An 18,749-nucleotide genomic window follows, 5' to 3' on the forward strand; every position below is an offset into this window, starting at 1 on the left:
TATATATATATATATATATATATATACAAACGTATTGGCAATGCATCAACATATAGTTACATTACAAAAGTAAAAGTACTCCCCTTTTCAAAAATAGTGTATCTACAAGCTCAAAACTGTGTGTTTGTAGATGGGCTGTTTTATAATAGACTAGTATAGAATAGGGCTTAATTGGCTAATGTATGTTTTGTAATGCTGCTTCTGTAATCTGTATGTCACTCCGTTAACATCCATACATGCAGTGGTAGAAAGTAACTAAGTACATTTACTCAAGTATTGTAGTCTACTAAAGTACAATTTTGGTGTAATTTGAATTCACTTGAGCATGTATTTCCATGTTTTGATAATTTATACTCCTACACTCCACTATCTCTGAGGCACACATTGTACTTTTTACTCCAATTATCGTAAAACAGGCCTTTAGGGGTCTTCAACATTTTTCAGGCCAAGTACCCCTTAGCTGAGACAGATGAAGACATTTTATACATATTGTATAATTTTATACATATTGTATAAAATTGTGTTGCAGATTATCCGTTTTCATAGATTTCATAGCTTCATAGACTTGTTTGACAGCACTCTCATCAGCGTTGTATAAATTCATGCTTTTCGTTTGTTTGTTCATCATTATCTTTTCTATTAATATGTTGGATTCATGTTAATGTGTATTTCCAGACATTTAACGACTTAAACCTTCAATACTTAGTAAATATGACCTTTGGCTCTGTACTTGGTCTGTTCTTTTTCATCTCTACACCAAACCTCTTCGACAAAAATAGCAGATCTACATGCGCTGCGATGCATTGTGAGCATGTAGAGATGCTATTTTTTGTTATCTGTTCCCACCAGAATAGCGATGCTAAGTGGTTAATGTAAAAATAATAATAATAATTTCCTATCACGCAAAGATGTGCCCCCCCCCCCGCCTGTTTTAACTCTGAGGACCCCCTAGGGGGTCTTGGAACCCCTGTTGAAGACCCATGTTTTAAAACATTAATACTTATTTTCTTTTATATACATTTACATAATTTCAAAACAGATAAACCAGACATACCTAATCACTTAAGCCTTGCTTTATAATTCAGAAATAAAAATAACTGATATACAAGCTCACAGGTGCTGTTTGAAATAAAGGTTGTTAGAGTAGCTAGATCCAGCAACAAGACTGCTAAATTGGCAACAGTGGGGTCGCAATGTATTGAGAGTGACGCATGTATCTCACTTTACAATTAACATCATCTGGCATTGAAGTCTTGTACCAAATGACACACCACAGTCAAAGTATGAAGACACATTTATTATTATTGTTATTATGTAACAGCATATCATAGTAAAACAGACAAACATGGAAAAATAGAACCATTTTTTTTTAAATGAATCAAAAAAACATGAGACACAAAAACATCCCACCACCCAAATCTCCAATGTGTCATTTTGATCAGAGCTTTTCATGTTGTAAAATGCTACAAAATGTCTGACATTTTGTAGCCCATGTTTAGTAGTTTGTAAACGTTGCATATTTTCAAGTACACTGAGATAATAAACAAACAAATAAAAGTATTTCTGGCCCGCGGGCACCTAGGCTCTAATGTAGCCTGACATGCATTGCGAGTTCGAGTCCCGTTCCCAACTATCTTTACTGCATGTCTCTCCCCATCTCTCTCTCCCTGTTTCCTGTCCATCTCCACTTTATATAATTCCACTATAAATAAAGGCAGAAAATAACCCCAAAATATATTTATAAAAAAAAAGGCTTTCTTTTGGTTTGGTCTTTTCAAACAAGATTGCATACTTTTTTTTATGAAGTAATCATGAATGGTTTCTATTCCAGCATGCTAACTTCCCAGGAAGAGAAAGGCTGTAGTTCTATTAGCTTGGAAATCCCCATCGATGATGTCACTGGTCCTGAACTGCCCACACCCCAACAACGAGACACTGGTCCAATCCAATGTCCGCCCTAAGCCCTCAAGCCCTGCACCCTCATAGACTGAAATGACGTCAGCTGGGAAGTGCTTGAGGGCGAGAGGCTGCAAGGGCTACAAATGGTATAAAATGAACGGGACAGCACTTTGAAGATGAGTCCTTCATTCATGACACTTTACATAACTTTTAAAACTCTTACTGTCCTTATTTACAGTCATTGCTTTAAAGGCTGTGATTGTTGATTATCATTATTCTATTTACGATATTCTGTTTGTTTTAAGTTGCGTTTAGATTAGGGGTTGTAATATTATTCATTTTAAATTGTATTTCCATATTCTGTATTTACTTTGCTCATTTCTAATCTTGTGTCCCTTATTTTTACTAAATATAATCTTCCATTCCGTCTTCCTTTGAGTACGGTGAGAAAGCACTGCTGTTGATATTCTAACCATGATGCATGACTAATTTTCATACTTAAATGATTGACGTTTGGACTTTGGAGTATTCCTCTCATTCCCCTGGTAACACTATAAACTGTGGGTAATTCCCTTAGCCAAAGTCTGTATCGATGCTGACTTACAGAAAGGGTGCATAAAAGGGCTCTGCCTGAGCCCTCATTGACTTACCCATTTCAAATGGGACAGCCCTAAAGCCCTCGCGGACTTCACGTGAACGCGCGCCTAAGTCAGTGAGTCTGTAAGGGAGCGAACTGGACCAGTGAGTGGACATCGATGGTGCCATCTTATAATGAGCATTGATTGTCTCAGCAGCAGATTTGAACTGGAAACACATGAAGGTTTCACATAGGTTTTCCTGCTCAAATCTGCTGCCGAGCCAATCAAAAAAGAAGCTATGGGAAACTGAACTGGAACAGGAAAACAGGTATGCCACACCTTCTGGAAACCTGGGACTACAGGCATGCACAGAGCCAATAGTGTTTACTGTTCAACGGTGTTGAATGATATGGTTTTAGTTGATAGTAAAATAAAAAGCCTGTGTCTAACATGTGATCTGCATGTGACATTTAAAAAACAAACAGTTAATGCCGTTTGTTAAAACCAGCGTTATCGCAACGCGTCGCTTTGCGTGTCCTTGGTGTGACTCTTCGTGTCTGCTCGACCTAACTCTTTGTAGGGTTGGGATCCGGAACCGGATGCAACATTGAAGCAATCGGAATCGGTTCCATCTCATTTGGAACCCGTTTCGGGGTTTTAAAATGAGGCCAATAAGGAAGAGCCGTTTCTCCTTCAGTTCTCATTAATAGCCCAGTGCTGGCTGCAGGTTTGGGCCGGACTTTACACTTGATTTTATTAACTTTTATTAACTAACATTTCCATAAATACAAGTTTTGACATTCTGCAGTGTTTTTTCAATTATCATGATATGTGTTTAATAAATTATGGTCTCATTATTGTTAAAATGAATGATTAAGTAGGGTATGTTCCCCCCAGCACTTGCTGCCCTTACAGCCAATAGCATTCGTTTCCAGTTGCTTTTCGGGACTTGAATTTGCCGAAAAAGGGACTTCAAAACGTGTCAGTAGAAACCAATGGGGCTCCCTTCGTCCATATTTCTTTTACAGTCTATGATCCCAAACCCTACTCTTCGTGCGCCTCGATGTGACTCTTCACGTGTCTGCTCCACGTGCCTCGTTGCGTATCCTTGACATGAGTCATGTGTCTCAGCGTGACCTTTCGCGTGTCTCGACGTGACTCTTCGAGCGCCTCTTCACGTCGCTTCGACATTCTCGACGTGACTCTTTTTGCGTGTGTGTGCTCGACGTGACCGTTTGTGTCGTCTCAAAGTTACGTGACTCTTCCCGTGCGTCAGCGCGACTCTTTGCGTGCCTCGTCGTTGCCGTGACTCTTCATGTGCCTCCTCAGCGAGTAGGTGTCGGCGAAACACTTGCGGCACTGCTGGCAGCGGTTGGGGCTGTCCTCCGTGTGGTTCTTCATGTGGTATTTCAGCGGCGTGCTCAGGGGGAAGCCCTTCCCGCAGATGGGACAAGTGTACGGCTTCTCCCCCGTGTGCGTCCGCATGTGGATCTTCATGTCCGAGCTGTTGGGAGAATGAAGTCGTCACGATCGTGCATTTTTTACTTAAATGTTTCATTATCAATTGCTACGCGAATACGTGCGATAAAAAGGATTCAATTATAATTATTGTTTGCCTTTTAAAGCTTTGTGAATAAAAACACAGAGCAGATATGACATATAACTTAAAAGAGTAGTTCACCTAAAAAAAACATATTTTCTATCAATTACACACCCCATAAAGCCTTGAATTCATGGAGATTTTTTCTTTTTTTTTGTCGGATTCCTAAGCCAATAATTTGATGTCATCTGTCTCCTATTGACTGATGACCCGGTCATCAAATTATTGGCTCAGGAATGCGACAAAAACAAAAAGAATCTCCATGAATTCAGGGCTGCATGGGGTGTGTAATTGATAGAAAATAAGTAATTTTTGGGGTGAACTACTCCAATCAAAAATATATAAAGTACTAAACAGGCAAACTTGAATGATTTTTTATTTCTAAATTTCTAAAGACATAGTGGAAATATTTCCACTATCTTTGAAAAGGTTAGAAAATGTATGAATATTGATTGTTCAACAGATGAATTTACACAGATGAATTCTGACGATTACGCAAATCATAATTGCTTTATCAAAAAATAAAAAAACATTTATATTTATAAATAATTGCGACCAGGCGATTATGTAACGATAGTGACGTGCCTGTTGGTGAAGCCTTTGAAGCAGAACTGGCAGCTGTAGGGTTTTTCTCCGGAGTGCGTGCGGGAGTGTCGGATCATGGACGACGCGATGTTGAAGCATTTCCCGCACACGCTGCAGCGGTACGGCTTCTCGCCCGTGTGCGTCCGCATGTGGATCTCCATGTTCCCCTTGCGGCTGAAGCCTTTCCCACACACCTGCAGGCAAAAAGAAACATGTCATTTTTTGGAGATAATTAATGTTCTCAGCTTCTCAGCTGAGCAAAGAAAGACGCATGAGTCATAATACAAATACGTCTCGGTCGAGTGGAAAACCTCACATGCCTAAAACTGTTACTTTTCAGGATTCAAATTCAAATTAGTCAACTGGCAACACGTACAAGACATGTGGTTGTGGTGAAACACCACAGAAATGTGGCGTGACAGCACATGTCTCTCCTGTCTCTCTTCTGTCTGCCTGCCTGCCTGTCTTACCTTGCAGGTGAAGGGTTTCTCTCCGGTGTGACAGCGCATGTGGACAGACAGGTCCACCTGTCTCCTGAAGGTCTTCCCGCAGCACTCACACACGTGCACTTTGACGTGCGTCTGAAGGTGCTCCAACAGACACTCCCTGGTTAGATTGAAGAAAAAAAAAAGAATACAATATACAGTACATGCTAAGCTTAACCACTTTAACCCCAGGAGTGTTGGGAGGGTAGCCTGGTTCCAGACCATAGATCCCGCCCACTCTCTGAGTGAGCTCCACGCAGCTTCTGTCTGATAATCAGGCTATTGGGAGGGAGGAGTAGGACGGAGGCTCTACGTCCTCCCAGTGGGGGCTCCTCACTGGCAGGTGAGCCAGTAGGATACAACAGCAGTGACAATAGACACATGTGTGTGGAGAGGAATTAATTGGCATAGTGACACAAATTGGGGAGAAGAGGGGGTAAAAAGCAACAAAAGAAAAAGAGAGAAGAGTTCAAATTTATAATAGAACTGATAGACTTGACATTCTACAGGAAAGATGTTTTCCCTACCAGTGGTTCATCTGCTTTTTTTTAATATAGAAAAATCCTGGAAGTATTGGAAAATGTTGCATAGTTTTGATTTTTTTTAACACAAATCTTCTCTTCTGGGGGCCCCTGGCACAAAACATTTTCAGATTGGGGTCTTCGGTAAAAGACATATCTTGGGGGTTCTTGACATGAAAAAGTTTGAGAACCACTGCCCTATACTATAGTGGTTCTCAACATTTTCAGGCCTCGACGCCCAAAAATGTGAACCGGGGACCCCCCGCCCTGACAAGCACTTGGAATGTAGGAGTTGAGGCATTCCATTATGTTTGACTCGGTTCGGCTGATAAATATTGTGCAAATAGCAGATCTGCTATTTTCACAACATTTGCATCTTTCTTATATCACATGACAATTTGGCCAATGTTTGACCAGTTTTTATTGTATAGTTTGATTACTTTTGCTGCAGTAATGATCAAAAGTAATCATGGGTTGAGGGTTGAGAACCCCTGCTGAGACGGCAAGGTGGAACGGGTGGTGTGTATGTCGTCACTGACCTGGTGGGCAGCAGTTTGCCACAGATGCCGCACACGCAGTGCTCGTCGTCGGCGTGGACTTCGGCGTGGTTCATCAGAGAGCCGCGGTAGCTGAACGACATGCCGCACACCTTACACAGGCACGGCGCCGTCGCGCCGCCGTCCGCCCCCAGCTCCGCCTCCGCATCCGTGTAGGGCTGTCAACCAGCGTGACATGTTAGATCAGTAGTTCTTGAAGGGGGGGGGGGGGGGGGGGGGGGGCTCCAGGGGGGGCTGCTGGGCTCCCCCAGCATAATTAGTTAATATAGCGTCACAATCATTTTAACCACTTACCATATTTTATACCTTGGCTATACAAAAAGCGTCACATTTTGCAAAATTTGCTAAATTTGTGCAAATCTTTGAATATTAATTATATATTTTTTAGAACATTTTTAACTCAATTCTTTGCTTCTGGGGGTCCCTGGCACAACATATGTTTGACATTGGGGTCAGCGGCCAAATACATATCAATTTGGGGGTCCTTGACTTGAAAACGTTTGAGAACCACTGTAACTGTGTTAGATGACTATTTATTGTCACACATTTTTAACAAAGAATTTTCAAAACCTTTCCATAAGTTTGCCACCAAGTTTGACCCCATTTCCACGCCTACAGCAATCATACGGTACAATAATGAGGCTCTTACTTCAGTGTGCTATGCCCCGAGGGTTAGAGTTAGTTAGGTTAGTCAAAAAATGAAGGTTTTTCAGGCCAAGGACCTCTTAGCTGAAAGAGAGATGAAGGAGGGACCCCGTACTCCTATTGTATACATTTTTCATAGATTCCATAGATACTATAGCCTAATAAGACTTGTTTCACAGCACTATCATCAGTGTTGATTCATGTTCATGTGTATTTTCGGACTTTTAACCCACTTAAACCCTCGATATTTAGTAAACTTGACCTTTGACCCTTGTCTTTGCCGAAAATAGCCGAAATGTAGTGACAGGCGTACCTCTGAGAAGGTTTGGAAGTCGGCGGGGAGGCAAAGCACAGCTGTAACCGCGGCACCGCAGGGCTCCGTAGAGGTACAGGGAACAGCGTCCTCGGGTGGCGGTGTGGTGTATTGCGTCTCTGTGTCGGGGAGGGACGGGGGCTCCGGGTTCAGCTGCTCGCTCTTACAGACAGGACTGTAGATGAACTTAATGACCTCTGTGTCCTTCTCATGTCTCTGAGGCGGAGCTGAAACATATTGGAAAAACAACGACATGGCGATATTTATGTTTTTTTCCCCAGTGTTAATCAGTGTTAATTTTGACAACAAATTTTGATTTAGTTTAGTCATAGTCTTTTAAATACAATTTCATTTAGTTTTAGTCCTATTTTAGTCATCTGAAAAGGTTTAGTTTTAGTCTAGCTTTAGTCGACTAAATATCATAAGATTCTAGTTTATTCACTTGGTTGTATGCTGAAAATAGCCGATCTACAAGCTCACAACGCGCCGCTATTTTCAGAGCACAAACCCTACGAAGCCAAAGTACAGTAACTATGTTTTTGGACACACCGACTTATTTGTGTATCCCAAAGGTCAAATATGCCTTTGTGATTTTGGGGGATAAACAATGACCTCAAGAACAGATACACAATTAGTGTAATATCACTTATATGCCGATATCTCATTTGGCTGATCAGTTGAAACACTTTTAAACCCATTTATCAGTTCAGAAAAATTAGAACTTTATTCACGTTTTCATTTTCTATTAAGAAGTACTCCATTTGGATTTTGGAACCCCCTCAAGGAACCCTGAGGGTCCCTGGACTCCACTATGAGAACCACTGACTCACAGCTGCACGTTTATTGACAGAAAGTTGGTCATAACATGACAGTGGTGGATTTTTATGAAACTGAAGCTTTGCAATGAGTTTATGTCATCGTTTAATACAATCAGATTGTCCTATTCTGTTACATGAATGGGGCTGTCAATGGAAGGTGTGGCTGCCAGAGTAATTATTTTATTTCTTCATTTTGGTTCTTTATGTTAATATGATTATGTATGCCCATTGGTTTAAGTTATGAGAAGTATTTTGTACCGGAAACTATTAGTTAAATGCCCGGAACCCTTTATATGGTGTCGTTTCCTTGAGACCCACAAGTGTGCAACACCAGCACTTCCGCTCATTCCGAGCGTTTGTTTGAACGTGTGGCAGGACAGAGAAAAGTTAGTTTGTTCCGGAATTGTGTCATCAAGTCAATATTATGATGGTTTGAATATTGGGTTAATTGTATTGATTTTATTGCAGTTTGTGTTGCTGTGAGTCTGTTCGTCTGCACTTGGACTCGTACCCTTTTTTGGTCTATATGCCAGCAAGGTATGCTTGTTTTGTTTGTATTTGCTTTTGTTTCACATTTGTTTATTTGTACAATGTTTGTTATGTTTCTGTTGTTAATACTAGCGTTCTTTGTTTATTCTTAATTTTATGTAGTTCGACGTTGGTTCGTTATGTGTGCCAGTAAGAGAGCAAATAAATCCATCAGTATGCAGAACCACTGTGTCGGTTACGACTACTGGAGGGAGTGACAGAAGGAATCGCAACTTAGAGGCTGGGGTACCCTCTACGTCTAAGCTGTTTGCAGCTAATGACGATGTTGAAGCCGTATATTGTACAGTCCTACCCTGAGGTTCAGAGTCTTCAGACCCAGCACTCCATTCATCCTCCTGTTCCTCTTTAATGGATGGTTCTGGTCTGGGGAGCGCTTCCTCTGGGTCACTGATGTTGTGGTTTTCTTTGGGTGAATCGTCACATGATTCTTCTAGAACCATCCCCGTGAAACGCTGTAGCGACACGTCTATGGAGGAGACAGAGATCAACAACAACAACAATGACATAAACAACAACATCAACAAATACATCAACAATGACATAAACAACAAAAACACAAACAGGTTGAACAAACTTTGAGACCTGGAAGATAAACAGCAGCTGACTCAGCACATTGAGTCTACATCCTATAGCCCAGAGGGACGTCCGGTTGGTCGCCCTGCTGTGATTGATTGATTGCTTGATTGAATAGATGTATTAGATATTCATTGTTGATCCCGCAGAGAAATTCAGTTGCCAGAGTTCTGTAATGTGTTGCACGGATACTGTATTCTACTGTTATCGGTGAATTCTTCCCTCACTGTCCCTGTACTACGTGGATATACTGTACTGATGCATACTGTTAGTACGGTAAATCAGAGTCAGTATCAGTACAGTATTGTCCTCAGAATGAATGTTACTCCAGAGTTAAATGTGTGAGATGTTACTGTATGTACAGTACAATGACTGACCGGATGCTAACAATGTACCTCATTGTTCATGACTGATTCATGGGGGTCGACGACATTGAAAAGGACTTGAGAATCACTGTTTTCAGAGAATGTACAATTCTCCAACACAAGACGAGGCAAATCCTGGGTTAAATTGAACTATTTTTTTCTTCTTCTTGTGTAATATCGTTGTTTTTTCCCCTTGTCATGATAGCCAACACATAATTTTAAATAACAGATCTACCTCAAAGCTCACAACATAATCACAATGCATCATGAGCTTGTGGATAGGTTTTTAGCCATTAAACAAAATGCTTCTCGATTATTCCAATTATTAGCCTATTAATACAAATAATCATTAGTTGCAGCTAAAATGGAAGGGTCAATAAATTTGATATTTAACATTATTGTATTGTGTGGGTAGAAGGTATGGGAAATGGATCACAAATTGATTGTCAGTAAAAAAGAAACAACAAATAAATAAATAAATAACCAAACAATGTAGATATTTCACGGAGACATTAAAAGCACAACAATAAAACGATCCATAATAAAGTGCACAGTTGTTGTACCTGTTGTAGTGTGTAAGTGCAGGTCCATCTGTGGAGTGATCTCTCGGTATAGATCTTGTTCATATTCCAGGAGGATCTTCTCCACCAGGGAACAGATCTCCTCGGCCACCTGCGTCAGTCTCTCACTGACCACCACCTTCAACAAGTGCATCTTAGCGGACATTATGACGCTTTAATAAACCTTACTAATGTTTCATAAACACAGAAACACACGTTACAAACTACAACATCAGCATCTTTTCACTTGTACAAGGCGAAATGAACTAGTTCCGGGGTCTGGTTTCCTTGTCTTTTCAAAATAAAAGGCAATTTGCTGGTGCGACGGTGTCGAACTAGGCTGAGCTCGTTTCTGATCCGGTCGGAGCGGAAGTAGCTTTACGTCATCAGGTGGCCGGAACCAGCAACCAGAACCTCCGGTGCCGTGCAGCTGTAATAGAGTTAGAAATACCTGTGGATTAATTTCTACAAAATCTAGACGCTTGCCTTTCACTGTATTGTGTTATAAAGCCACCTGGTGGCAGCGCAGCTACGTGCAGTCACAGTGTCCCTTTTCGCGCACCGTAGTTTGCCTCAGCAGAGGAAATGTTTCTATGCTGCAGGTTTTTTGATTGATTGATGTACTTTATTTAGTAAGACATGAGAACAACAGTACATGGAAGTACAAATTCACAATACGAGGTCTACTAAACTGGAAGACTCATAAAAGCACTGAGCTTGTTTCAAATGAGTTCCCCACGCACACAAATCATGGTGACATATAAGAGACAGACAGTTATACACAACTACTATAGAATGTCATACAATCAGTTTACAGGTTACTGGTATAAAGAGTGAGAAATATGTACAAAAGAAGAAGGAGAGGGGGGGGGGGGGGGGTAGGTTAGGTTAGGACTTAGACAGGGGACATTTTCCAATTGCAGCCTCCTGAAGGTGTATCTTTAGGGCAGTTTTGAAGGAGAGTAGGCTCTCTGCCTTTCTGAGGTTAGGAGTGGACCCAAAGAGGATGCATTCCGTTTTGCCCAGGTGTAATGAGAGCTTGTTGTCGGAGAGCCAGATGCAGATCTTGTTGAGTTCAGTGCCGTTTACTTCCACCACTTGCTCCCTCCCTTCCAGGTAGGATCTCATCCAGTTCACCGACGTGTCATCAAAACCTATTGCTTAGAGCTTTGAGGTAAGAGGCACGAATGCTCCGGTGCATCAATAAATATACATTTTGGGTTTTTATATTAAGCATTGCAAATCTTTGTTACACAGATTTGTAGACTGTATGCTGCTGCTGCACTGCTGACCACTGTGTCTGTGTTTATATACTACCAGGAGACCCAAGTAAAGACCTGAGTGAGAGCAAGTCCTGTGTGACCGTGTCCATTACTTCTACACTCCACCTACACCAGATACACAGACAGAAAGACACAACCCGTTACACAGCTCCAAAATGATTCCCCTTGTTTAAAATGTTGTTTAGTTTGGTACTTTGGTATAATCGTTTTGTTTCTTTTGGTATGGTAATGGTTTAATATATCCATCTTTTATCCATTTTGTATTGTGACAAGCGAGACTAAACCATGGACTAAACCAATTGATTCCCATTGTGGGGAACAAAAACAATGCAACGCCAACCGGAACCCACCCCCGGGAACACCATGTTTTCAAACTCATGAAAAAGTCTAAGGATGGTCTAGTTTAGAGAGACTATTGGTTCTTTTAGAGTATCTCATAATTGCACTTTTTCAAAACTTTTCAAAAATAGCAGATGTACAAGCTCACTGTGAGCTTGTATATCTGTTATTTTTAAATAGCCAACATATAAAATATGGATGAAGTGGTTAAAATGAGTGCTGATACTATTAATACATGAGAACCAATGATTTACTGCACCTTTAATCTGTCTTGTTTTTCATTAAAAGGAACTTCATAAAAACAAGAATGTAGCTACAATGTATGTCCTATGCAATATGTTTCTTAGCAACATGAAAGTTCAAGTGATTCCAGTATTATTGCAATCTTAAGAGCTGTCAGCATATTTTGATGATTATGGAGATAACATTGTTATTCGCCATGGGATAACATGACAGTTTGATATGGTCCCATGCATACCTGTACATCACATTCATACAGACCCGTGCAAATGCTACATTTTAAACACGATTCAAGGTCAAATTCACAGAAGTATTTCTACTGTTTTAAGTTAATTGAGGAATTCATTACATGTTGAGAAAATGCACTTTAATTTTTGACAAGTTTTAAATATAAAAAAACAACAACAACAAGATTACATGAGCACAACATATATTTTCAAATGTATTTGTCTAAAGAAGCAGAAGTAGCAGATCTACAAGCTCACACACACTGTGTGAGTGGGACAGATGTCATCCTCTCTCTGCGTTTCCGCTGGGCGGTCCTCCATTCCCTGCGGATCTTCTCTTGAGCCTCGGCGCTCATGGTCTTGACTGACAGGTGGTCTCTGTGCCCGGTGGCCTTTCTCTTCTGGTATCTGAGGAGGACAGAGTCATTGATTGGTTGATTGAATACTTTATTAGTCAATAATGGAAACAGCGCGTGGTACAGTCAGACGTTAAGGCTAAAAGGATAACACAAAAAAGTCCTGGGGGACTTGTTTCCATTGTGGTCCTATGTATTCAATTCATCAACATAGCATATATAACACAATAATACATGTCATCAACAAACGCTATATGTACAGTACCAAGGAGAAAAGGGACAAACGGAGGCAGTGAATGACACCTCCTTTCTATGGGAAAGTGCGTTTATCTCCTCTTGTGGTCTCCTGATAGATGATTTTCAGGATAGTTTTTGAAAGAAACCAGTGATTTACATGTTTTAATGGATGTTGTCAGGGCATTCCACATCTTGGCGGCAGAGCAGTAGAATGAGAATTTTCCCATGTTTGTTCTATATTTGGGGTGGTACTACCAGATCGTTGTCGCTCCCTCTGGTATTGTGGCTGTAGGTGTCACTCACTTTGGAGAAGTAGTTAGTTGTGATTGTATTGAGGCCACTGGCCCTTTGACTATCTTAAAGGGATATTTCACTTAAAAAAAAATAAAAGGGGTCATTTTATCATCGACTCAGGCTTTTGTGAACACCCTAGAGTCTAGACAGTTTTTAAGTTGCTTGATTCAGTATTTAGATATTTGATATGCATTTTCTCAGACACGCCCCCTTCCTATACAAACCCATTATAACTTCAAAGTTCAAACTCCGTTTTAACCATGTAAGATTCACCAAAAACACCCGTCCTTGGTTCTGGTGACTCATACTGCCCTCCTAATGCCTAAGGGGGCCGTGTTTATATAAAAAATAAATGAAAAAAGTAATTGAAAAAAACACAGCCTCCTCATTGGGAGGCTGTTGGGTTATAATGACATTATTGGGAGGGCAGTATGAGTCTCCAGACCCAAGGACGGGTGTTTTCGATGAATGGTTAAAATGGAGTTTGAAGTTACAATGGGTTTGTATAGAAAGGGGCGTGTCTGATAAAATTAATATCAAATGTCTAAATACTGAATCAAGCAACTTACAAACTGTCCGGGTGCTCACAAAAGCCTGAGTAGACCATAAAATGACTAATTTAAAAGTATTATTAGCTATAGCCTATAACTATTACTTTATACTTTGGCTATTACAAAATTGCAGATATACAAGCTCATAGCCAGAAGTGGACAAAGTACTCAACCCCAGTACTTGGGTAAGAGTACAGATAATCCTGGTCAAATTTAGTCCACTACAAGTAAAAGCAGCTCAATCAAAATGTTCCTCAAGTAAGAGTAAAAAAGTAATTAATTTTAAGTACTTTTAAGTACTTAAAAGTACATGCTTTAAAAAAATATTTGAAGTACAAGTAAAAGTAGTAGTGAATCTCTTAATTTTGATATCAATGAATTGCTGTAATGTTTTCACAATGAATTTATAGGACCTTGTAACTCTTGTTTCTCTCTGAAACCACCTGCACTGCATGCACTGATGTGCTTGCTTGTAGAACCACTAGGTTATACAAAGCCTGCAGAGAGAAACACCTACAGTATACAAACATAGAGATGACTGAGGAACCAGAACTAAATAATTTTACTCCTACACACCCATACAAGATGTAACAATACAGAAACCTTGAACTAGTTACTAGTATATTACTAGTGTTGAAAGACTCAAGGAGAAATCATGCATGATGTCATCTCAAATCACCTCAATCAATCACGATTGAATGGCAGCTTGTTCTCCGGCCCCACCCAGCTGCTGGGGACTATTTAACCACACCTTCTCCACTCACTCTGGTTCAGATCCTCACCACAAACAGTCAAACCTCCTGATCTCCACCATTTCTCCAACCCACCATTCTCCAAACCGGTCCATGTGTGCGTCTACCAAACAAACGTAAGTCCTAATGCCATTGAAGATGAGTGGGGCCATCAATGGGCCATCAATATGTTTACTCTCCCAGCATGGGCTAACAAGAGCATTATTATGGACTGGACTACACCTTATGTTGGATTTGACTGCACCACCTGTAATTCACACCTGTTTATTTGTTTTCACCTGAGTTTATAAGCAGTGCATTTGAGTTATGTTTATTGCCTTTTAGTTTACTATGCATTGAATATATAATGAATTGTTTACCTGCTTGAACTGCTTATTATATATATATATTATTTGATCCTTTAATTCCTTATATATATTACTAATGAACTAATGATGATGATTATGGACAAAGTTCATTATGAATATTGATCATTATTTCTTATTGTATTATTGAAGATTAATTGAATTGCTAATTATGATTTATTTATTGGATATAATTATTAATACCGAGTATTGTATTTCTGTTTACTTTTTGTACAGCACACAACTACCTTCAGTAAAAATACCCCACCGGGGTTAACTCGAGCTCTCTGTCTCTGCCTCCTCTCATTTCCATATATGGTCAGCCTGGCCGGTGGCCATTACCTGCTCACCCCTGTCAGTCACTCCACCTGAACAATAACCCCATAGACATTCTTTCAACTAGATTCCATCAAATATATTTCTTTTGCACACTTAGGAGTGTAAAAGAAAGGCTTAACAAGGGGGTCGAGTGCCATGTACTAGCCATGTTCGATGCTGCTTCGATAACCTCTCGTCATCGAAAATAGCCTACAAGCTCCCAACACATCACTTCTGCTACAGATTGTGAGCCTGTAAATCAGACATTTTCAGCATGCGAGGATGTCGTACAACAAAGTATATGTCCAGCCTTCCCCTTGGATCTGGTCGTATTTTAACAGCATTTCTCAGTATTATGGCAATGGACTAACTAAGGACCTGTGTCAGTGTCCTAACAAAGCAAGGGGGTCGACTGGAGAAGTGGTGACAAATATTTAGCTCAAATAACGTTATAAGCAGTGTTGGCCAAGTTACTTTAAAAAAAAGTAACAAGTTATAGTTACTAGTTATTGATATCAAAAAGTAACAAGTTAATTACTTTACTTACACTACTTCCTACACGGTCGACTAGCGTGTCGGATCAAACCCGACGCGATTCTGAAGATTTTCCCGCACATGCTGCAGCGGTACGGCTTCTTGTCCGTGTGCGTATCCTTGTGGAGCTCCATGTCCCTCTTGCAGCCGAAGCCTTTCCCACACACCTGCAGGCAAAAAGAAACATGATTTTTTTGGGAGATAATTCATGTTCTAAACTAAGCAAAGAAAACACATGTGTCACAATACAAATTAGGGCTGTCAGTTCTCCTCTATAATCCCATTGGAATTTCAATGCTATATTACTTTTAATATTTGAATATATTCTTTTTTTTTTTTCTAAATTTTTATCCCACGATTTTGTAACCCCTATTTTTTTCACCCAGTGCCAATGCCTAAGCTGTAATCCTGGGCACTACCTTCCCTCTGCCAACCTAGGGAGGCCAGGGCCGAGCTCATGCCTCCTTCAATGCATGAGAGCCAGCTGACCTTCTTGTCACCTGACAGGGGAGAGTTTCCCTGGTTGGACGTAGCGCGTGGAAGGAACACGTTATTCCAACCAGTTCCCTTCCCCTCCATCAGGTGCCCCGGCTGGCCAGGGGGAGGCAGTATAGTGACCAGGATTACTGCATGTTTTTTGTGAGGGTACCTACCCTAGGAGACACGGGGAGAACATGCAAACTCCACACAGAAAGGCCCTTTCGCCAACCCCACCTAGGGTGTGGGCGCTGATGACGCGGAGGAGAGAACACGCCCCCAGCGCCCACAGCGTCCCCTGCGGGAATCGAACCCAGGACCATCTAGCTGTGAGGCGACAGCACTACCGACTGTGCCACCGTGCCCCCTATATTTGAATATATTCAAATGTTTTATATAATATATAATTATATAAAAATGTATAGTAGTACAATAATAAACACACGTGCACACATACAATTGCCTGTCTTTGTTTCGGTGTACAACGGTGTTGCGCAGAGAACACAGCTGAGCTACAAGCCGTCACCGCGTCGCATCAGCCAAGCGTTGTGGTCTTGCAGATCGGCTGAGGCGGAGCTACACTACAGCTCAACTGTCTGCATGTTGTTGTGCGACAGATAGAGAGAAGCAGAGCTGATTAGCTGAGCTTCCTCTACATTACAGAAGGATAATGTTACATCAAAACTTTCGCTGTTGTCATAATTATTAAAGTTTCTAAAACCTAACTTTCAAGTGACGTTTATAGGGGGAAACTTTAAGGACGAGAGGAGTCTTGCCTGCCTCTGCGCTGAACCAATGTGCTGTGACCAGACAACACACACACACACACACACACACACACACACACAGGCGCACAGTGCTACAACACAGACACATTGGGAGGTTTTCCGTGCGCTAACTTTCTGTGTGCACTGCATGCACTCAAACTTTATTGTTGATCATGCGTGACATGATGAAAGCATTTGTTTCGCATTGGTATGTCAGGAAATAAAATAAAAAAATATATATATTTCTTTTAAACTACTTTCGAATGGCAATTTTAACATTCAAATCTTTTTCGCATTATTTTAAAATAGCGAAATTCGTTCTGACAGCCCTAATACGAATACGTCTGTCAGGGGGAAAACCTCATACGTCCAAAGCTACCCCTCAACTCTGACAGTGTACAAATGTTACAGACTTGTAAGGGTCCATTTAGAACCCCCTCAAGGAACCCCGAGAGTCCCTGGTCCCTACTTTGAGCACCACTGACCTAGTCACTCATCTATGAAATAGCTTACATTGACTTACATTGTCAAATTAAAGTGAACTATTTCAGTTAAGTTAGTCCACTGGCAATACGGACAACACATGTGACTGTGGTGAAACACCACAGAAATGTGGTGTGACAGCATATGTGTCTCTCCTGTCTGTCTGTCTGTCTGTCTGTCTGTCTGTCTGTCTTACCTTACAGGTGAAGGGTTTCTGTCCAGTGTGACAGTGCTTGTGGACAGACAGGTCCACATGTCTCCTGAAGGTCTTCCCGCAGAACTCACACCAGTGCACGTGCGTCTTGAGGTGCTCCAACAGACCCTCCCTGGTTAGATTGAAAAACAAGGGCATACAATGCATAATAAGATATGGGTATACAAGTACTCAAAAGGATAGAACACAACAAAGCGAGCAACAAAGCAAACTTTAAAAAAATATGTAATTTAGATCTACAAGCTCACAGCGTGATGCATTGCGACACATTGTGAGCTTGCATTTTTGACATTTTTAGACCCCCCCCCCTCCAACTTTCCCCTAATAATGACATGCCCAAAACAGGAATTGATTGATTATCAATATTTTTGTAATAATCGACAGACCTGTAGTAACCTATACGTCTTCATACCTTTCAATCCAGGTCACATTTAGATGTTGCTATATATTATATGTTTTTCAGAAAACTGTTCAGATTTAGAAGGCGTTTTAGAATCGGCCTCTGGTCTAAATGGTTTATCGCTCTCTTTTTTTTTTGTTGAGCTATTAAAAAGGTCTTAAAAGTCCTTAAATTGTCACTTCACTGTCATCATGGGACCCCCCCAAAATGATGTGGGGACCCCCCTGGGGGTCCTGACCCACAGGTTGAGAACCACTGGTTTAACCCTTTTAGACCGGGATAGAATCTGTGTGTCATTTCAGATTTCTTTGGCTATTCAAAAACTAGCAGATATAAAAGCTCATTGCGCGGCACAGAGTGTGAGCTTGTAGATCTGATTTTTTTTTTTTATCGTGAAAATGTGTCCAAATCTTTGAATATATATATATTTTTAAAGCGAACATTTTAACTAAAATCTTTGCTTCTGGGGATTCTACAAATGTCTTCTAAATCCTAAAAGTTAAAAAAACAAACGTATGTTGCTATAATATCAGTGGTTCTCAAACTTTTTTCACGTCAATGACCCCCAAAATGTGTATGTATATGTGTGTGACTGTGTATATATATATATATATATACACACACACACACACACACAAATGTTATCACTGACCTGGTGGGCTGCAGTTTGCCACAGATGCCGCAGATGCACACACAGTCGCCGCCGTGGACTTTGGCGTGACTCATCAGACTGCTGCGGCTGCTGAACGACCGCTTACACACCACACAATGGCCGCCCGCCGCTAGCTCCGCCTCCGTGTAGGGCTGTCAACCAGCGTGACACGTTAGATCAGTGGTTCTCAAAGGGGTGCGCATGATTAGTTAATATAGCGTCACAATCATTTT

General features: G+C 40.9%; 2 protein-coding genes across 3 annotated transcripts in view; both read right to left on the bottom strand.

The window, feature by feature from the left end:
- Nucleotides 1-1,276: 1,276 nt before the first annotated feature.
- On the bottom strand, nucleotides 1,277-10,287 carry LOC311045766 (uncharacterized protein). The gene is made up of 7 exons (XM_084057803.1): nucleotides 10,052-10,287; nucleotides 8,843-9,016; nucleotides 7,184-7,410; nucleotides 6,208-6,383; nucleotides 5,133-5,268; nucleotides 4,663-4,856; nucleotides 1,277-3,981 (listed from the first exon to the last, which is right to left on the bottom strand). The coding sequence occupies exons 1-7, from the start codon at nucleotides 10,212-10,214 to the stop codon at nucleotides 3,750-3,752; spliced, it is 1,302 nt and encodes a 433-aa protein (XP_083913929.1). The 5' UTR covers nucleotides 10,215-10,287; the 3' UTR covers nucleotides 1,277-3,749.
- Nucleotides 10,288-12,279: 1,992 nt separating this feature from the next.
- Nucleotides 12,280-18,749, bottom strand: part of LOC311045769 (uncharacterized protein) — a 103,792-nt gene continuing 97,322 nt past the window's right edge. The window contains exons 4-7 of one of the 2 annotated variants that reach the window (XM_084057806.1): nucleotides 18,517-18,668; nucleotides 17,447-17,576; nucleotides 15,537-15,690; nucleotides 12,409-12,545 (exon numbers count right to left, since the gene is read on the bottom strand). In XM_084057806.1, the coding sequence (XP_083913932.1) occupies nucleotides 15,538-15,690; nucleotides 17,447-17,576; nucleotides 18,517-18,668 (435 nt within the window). In that variant the 3' untranslated portion in view covers nucleotides 12,409-12,545; nucleotide 15,537. Of the gene's footprint in view, nucleotides 12,546-15,536; nucleotides 15,691-17,446; nucleotides 17,577-18,516; nucleotides 18,669-18,749 lie in introns of both variants that reach the window. The other variant, XM_084057807.1, reaches the window with a different exon arrangement.

Source organism: Gymnoscopelus microlampas (assembly GCF_963454915.1).
Source record: "Gymnoscopelus microlampas genome assembly, chromosome: 5".
NCBI classification, from domain to species: Eukaryota; Metazoa; Chordata; class Actinopteri; order Myctophiformes; family Myctophidae; genus Gymnoscopelus; species Gymnoscopelus microlampas.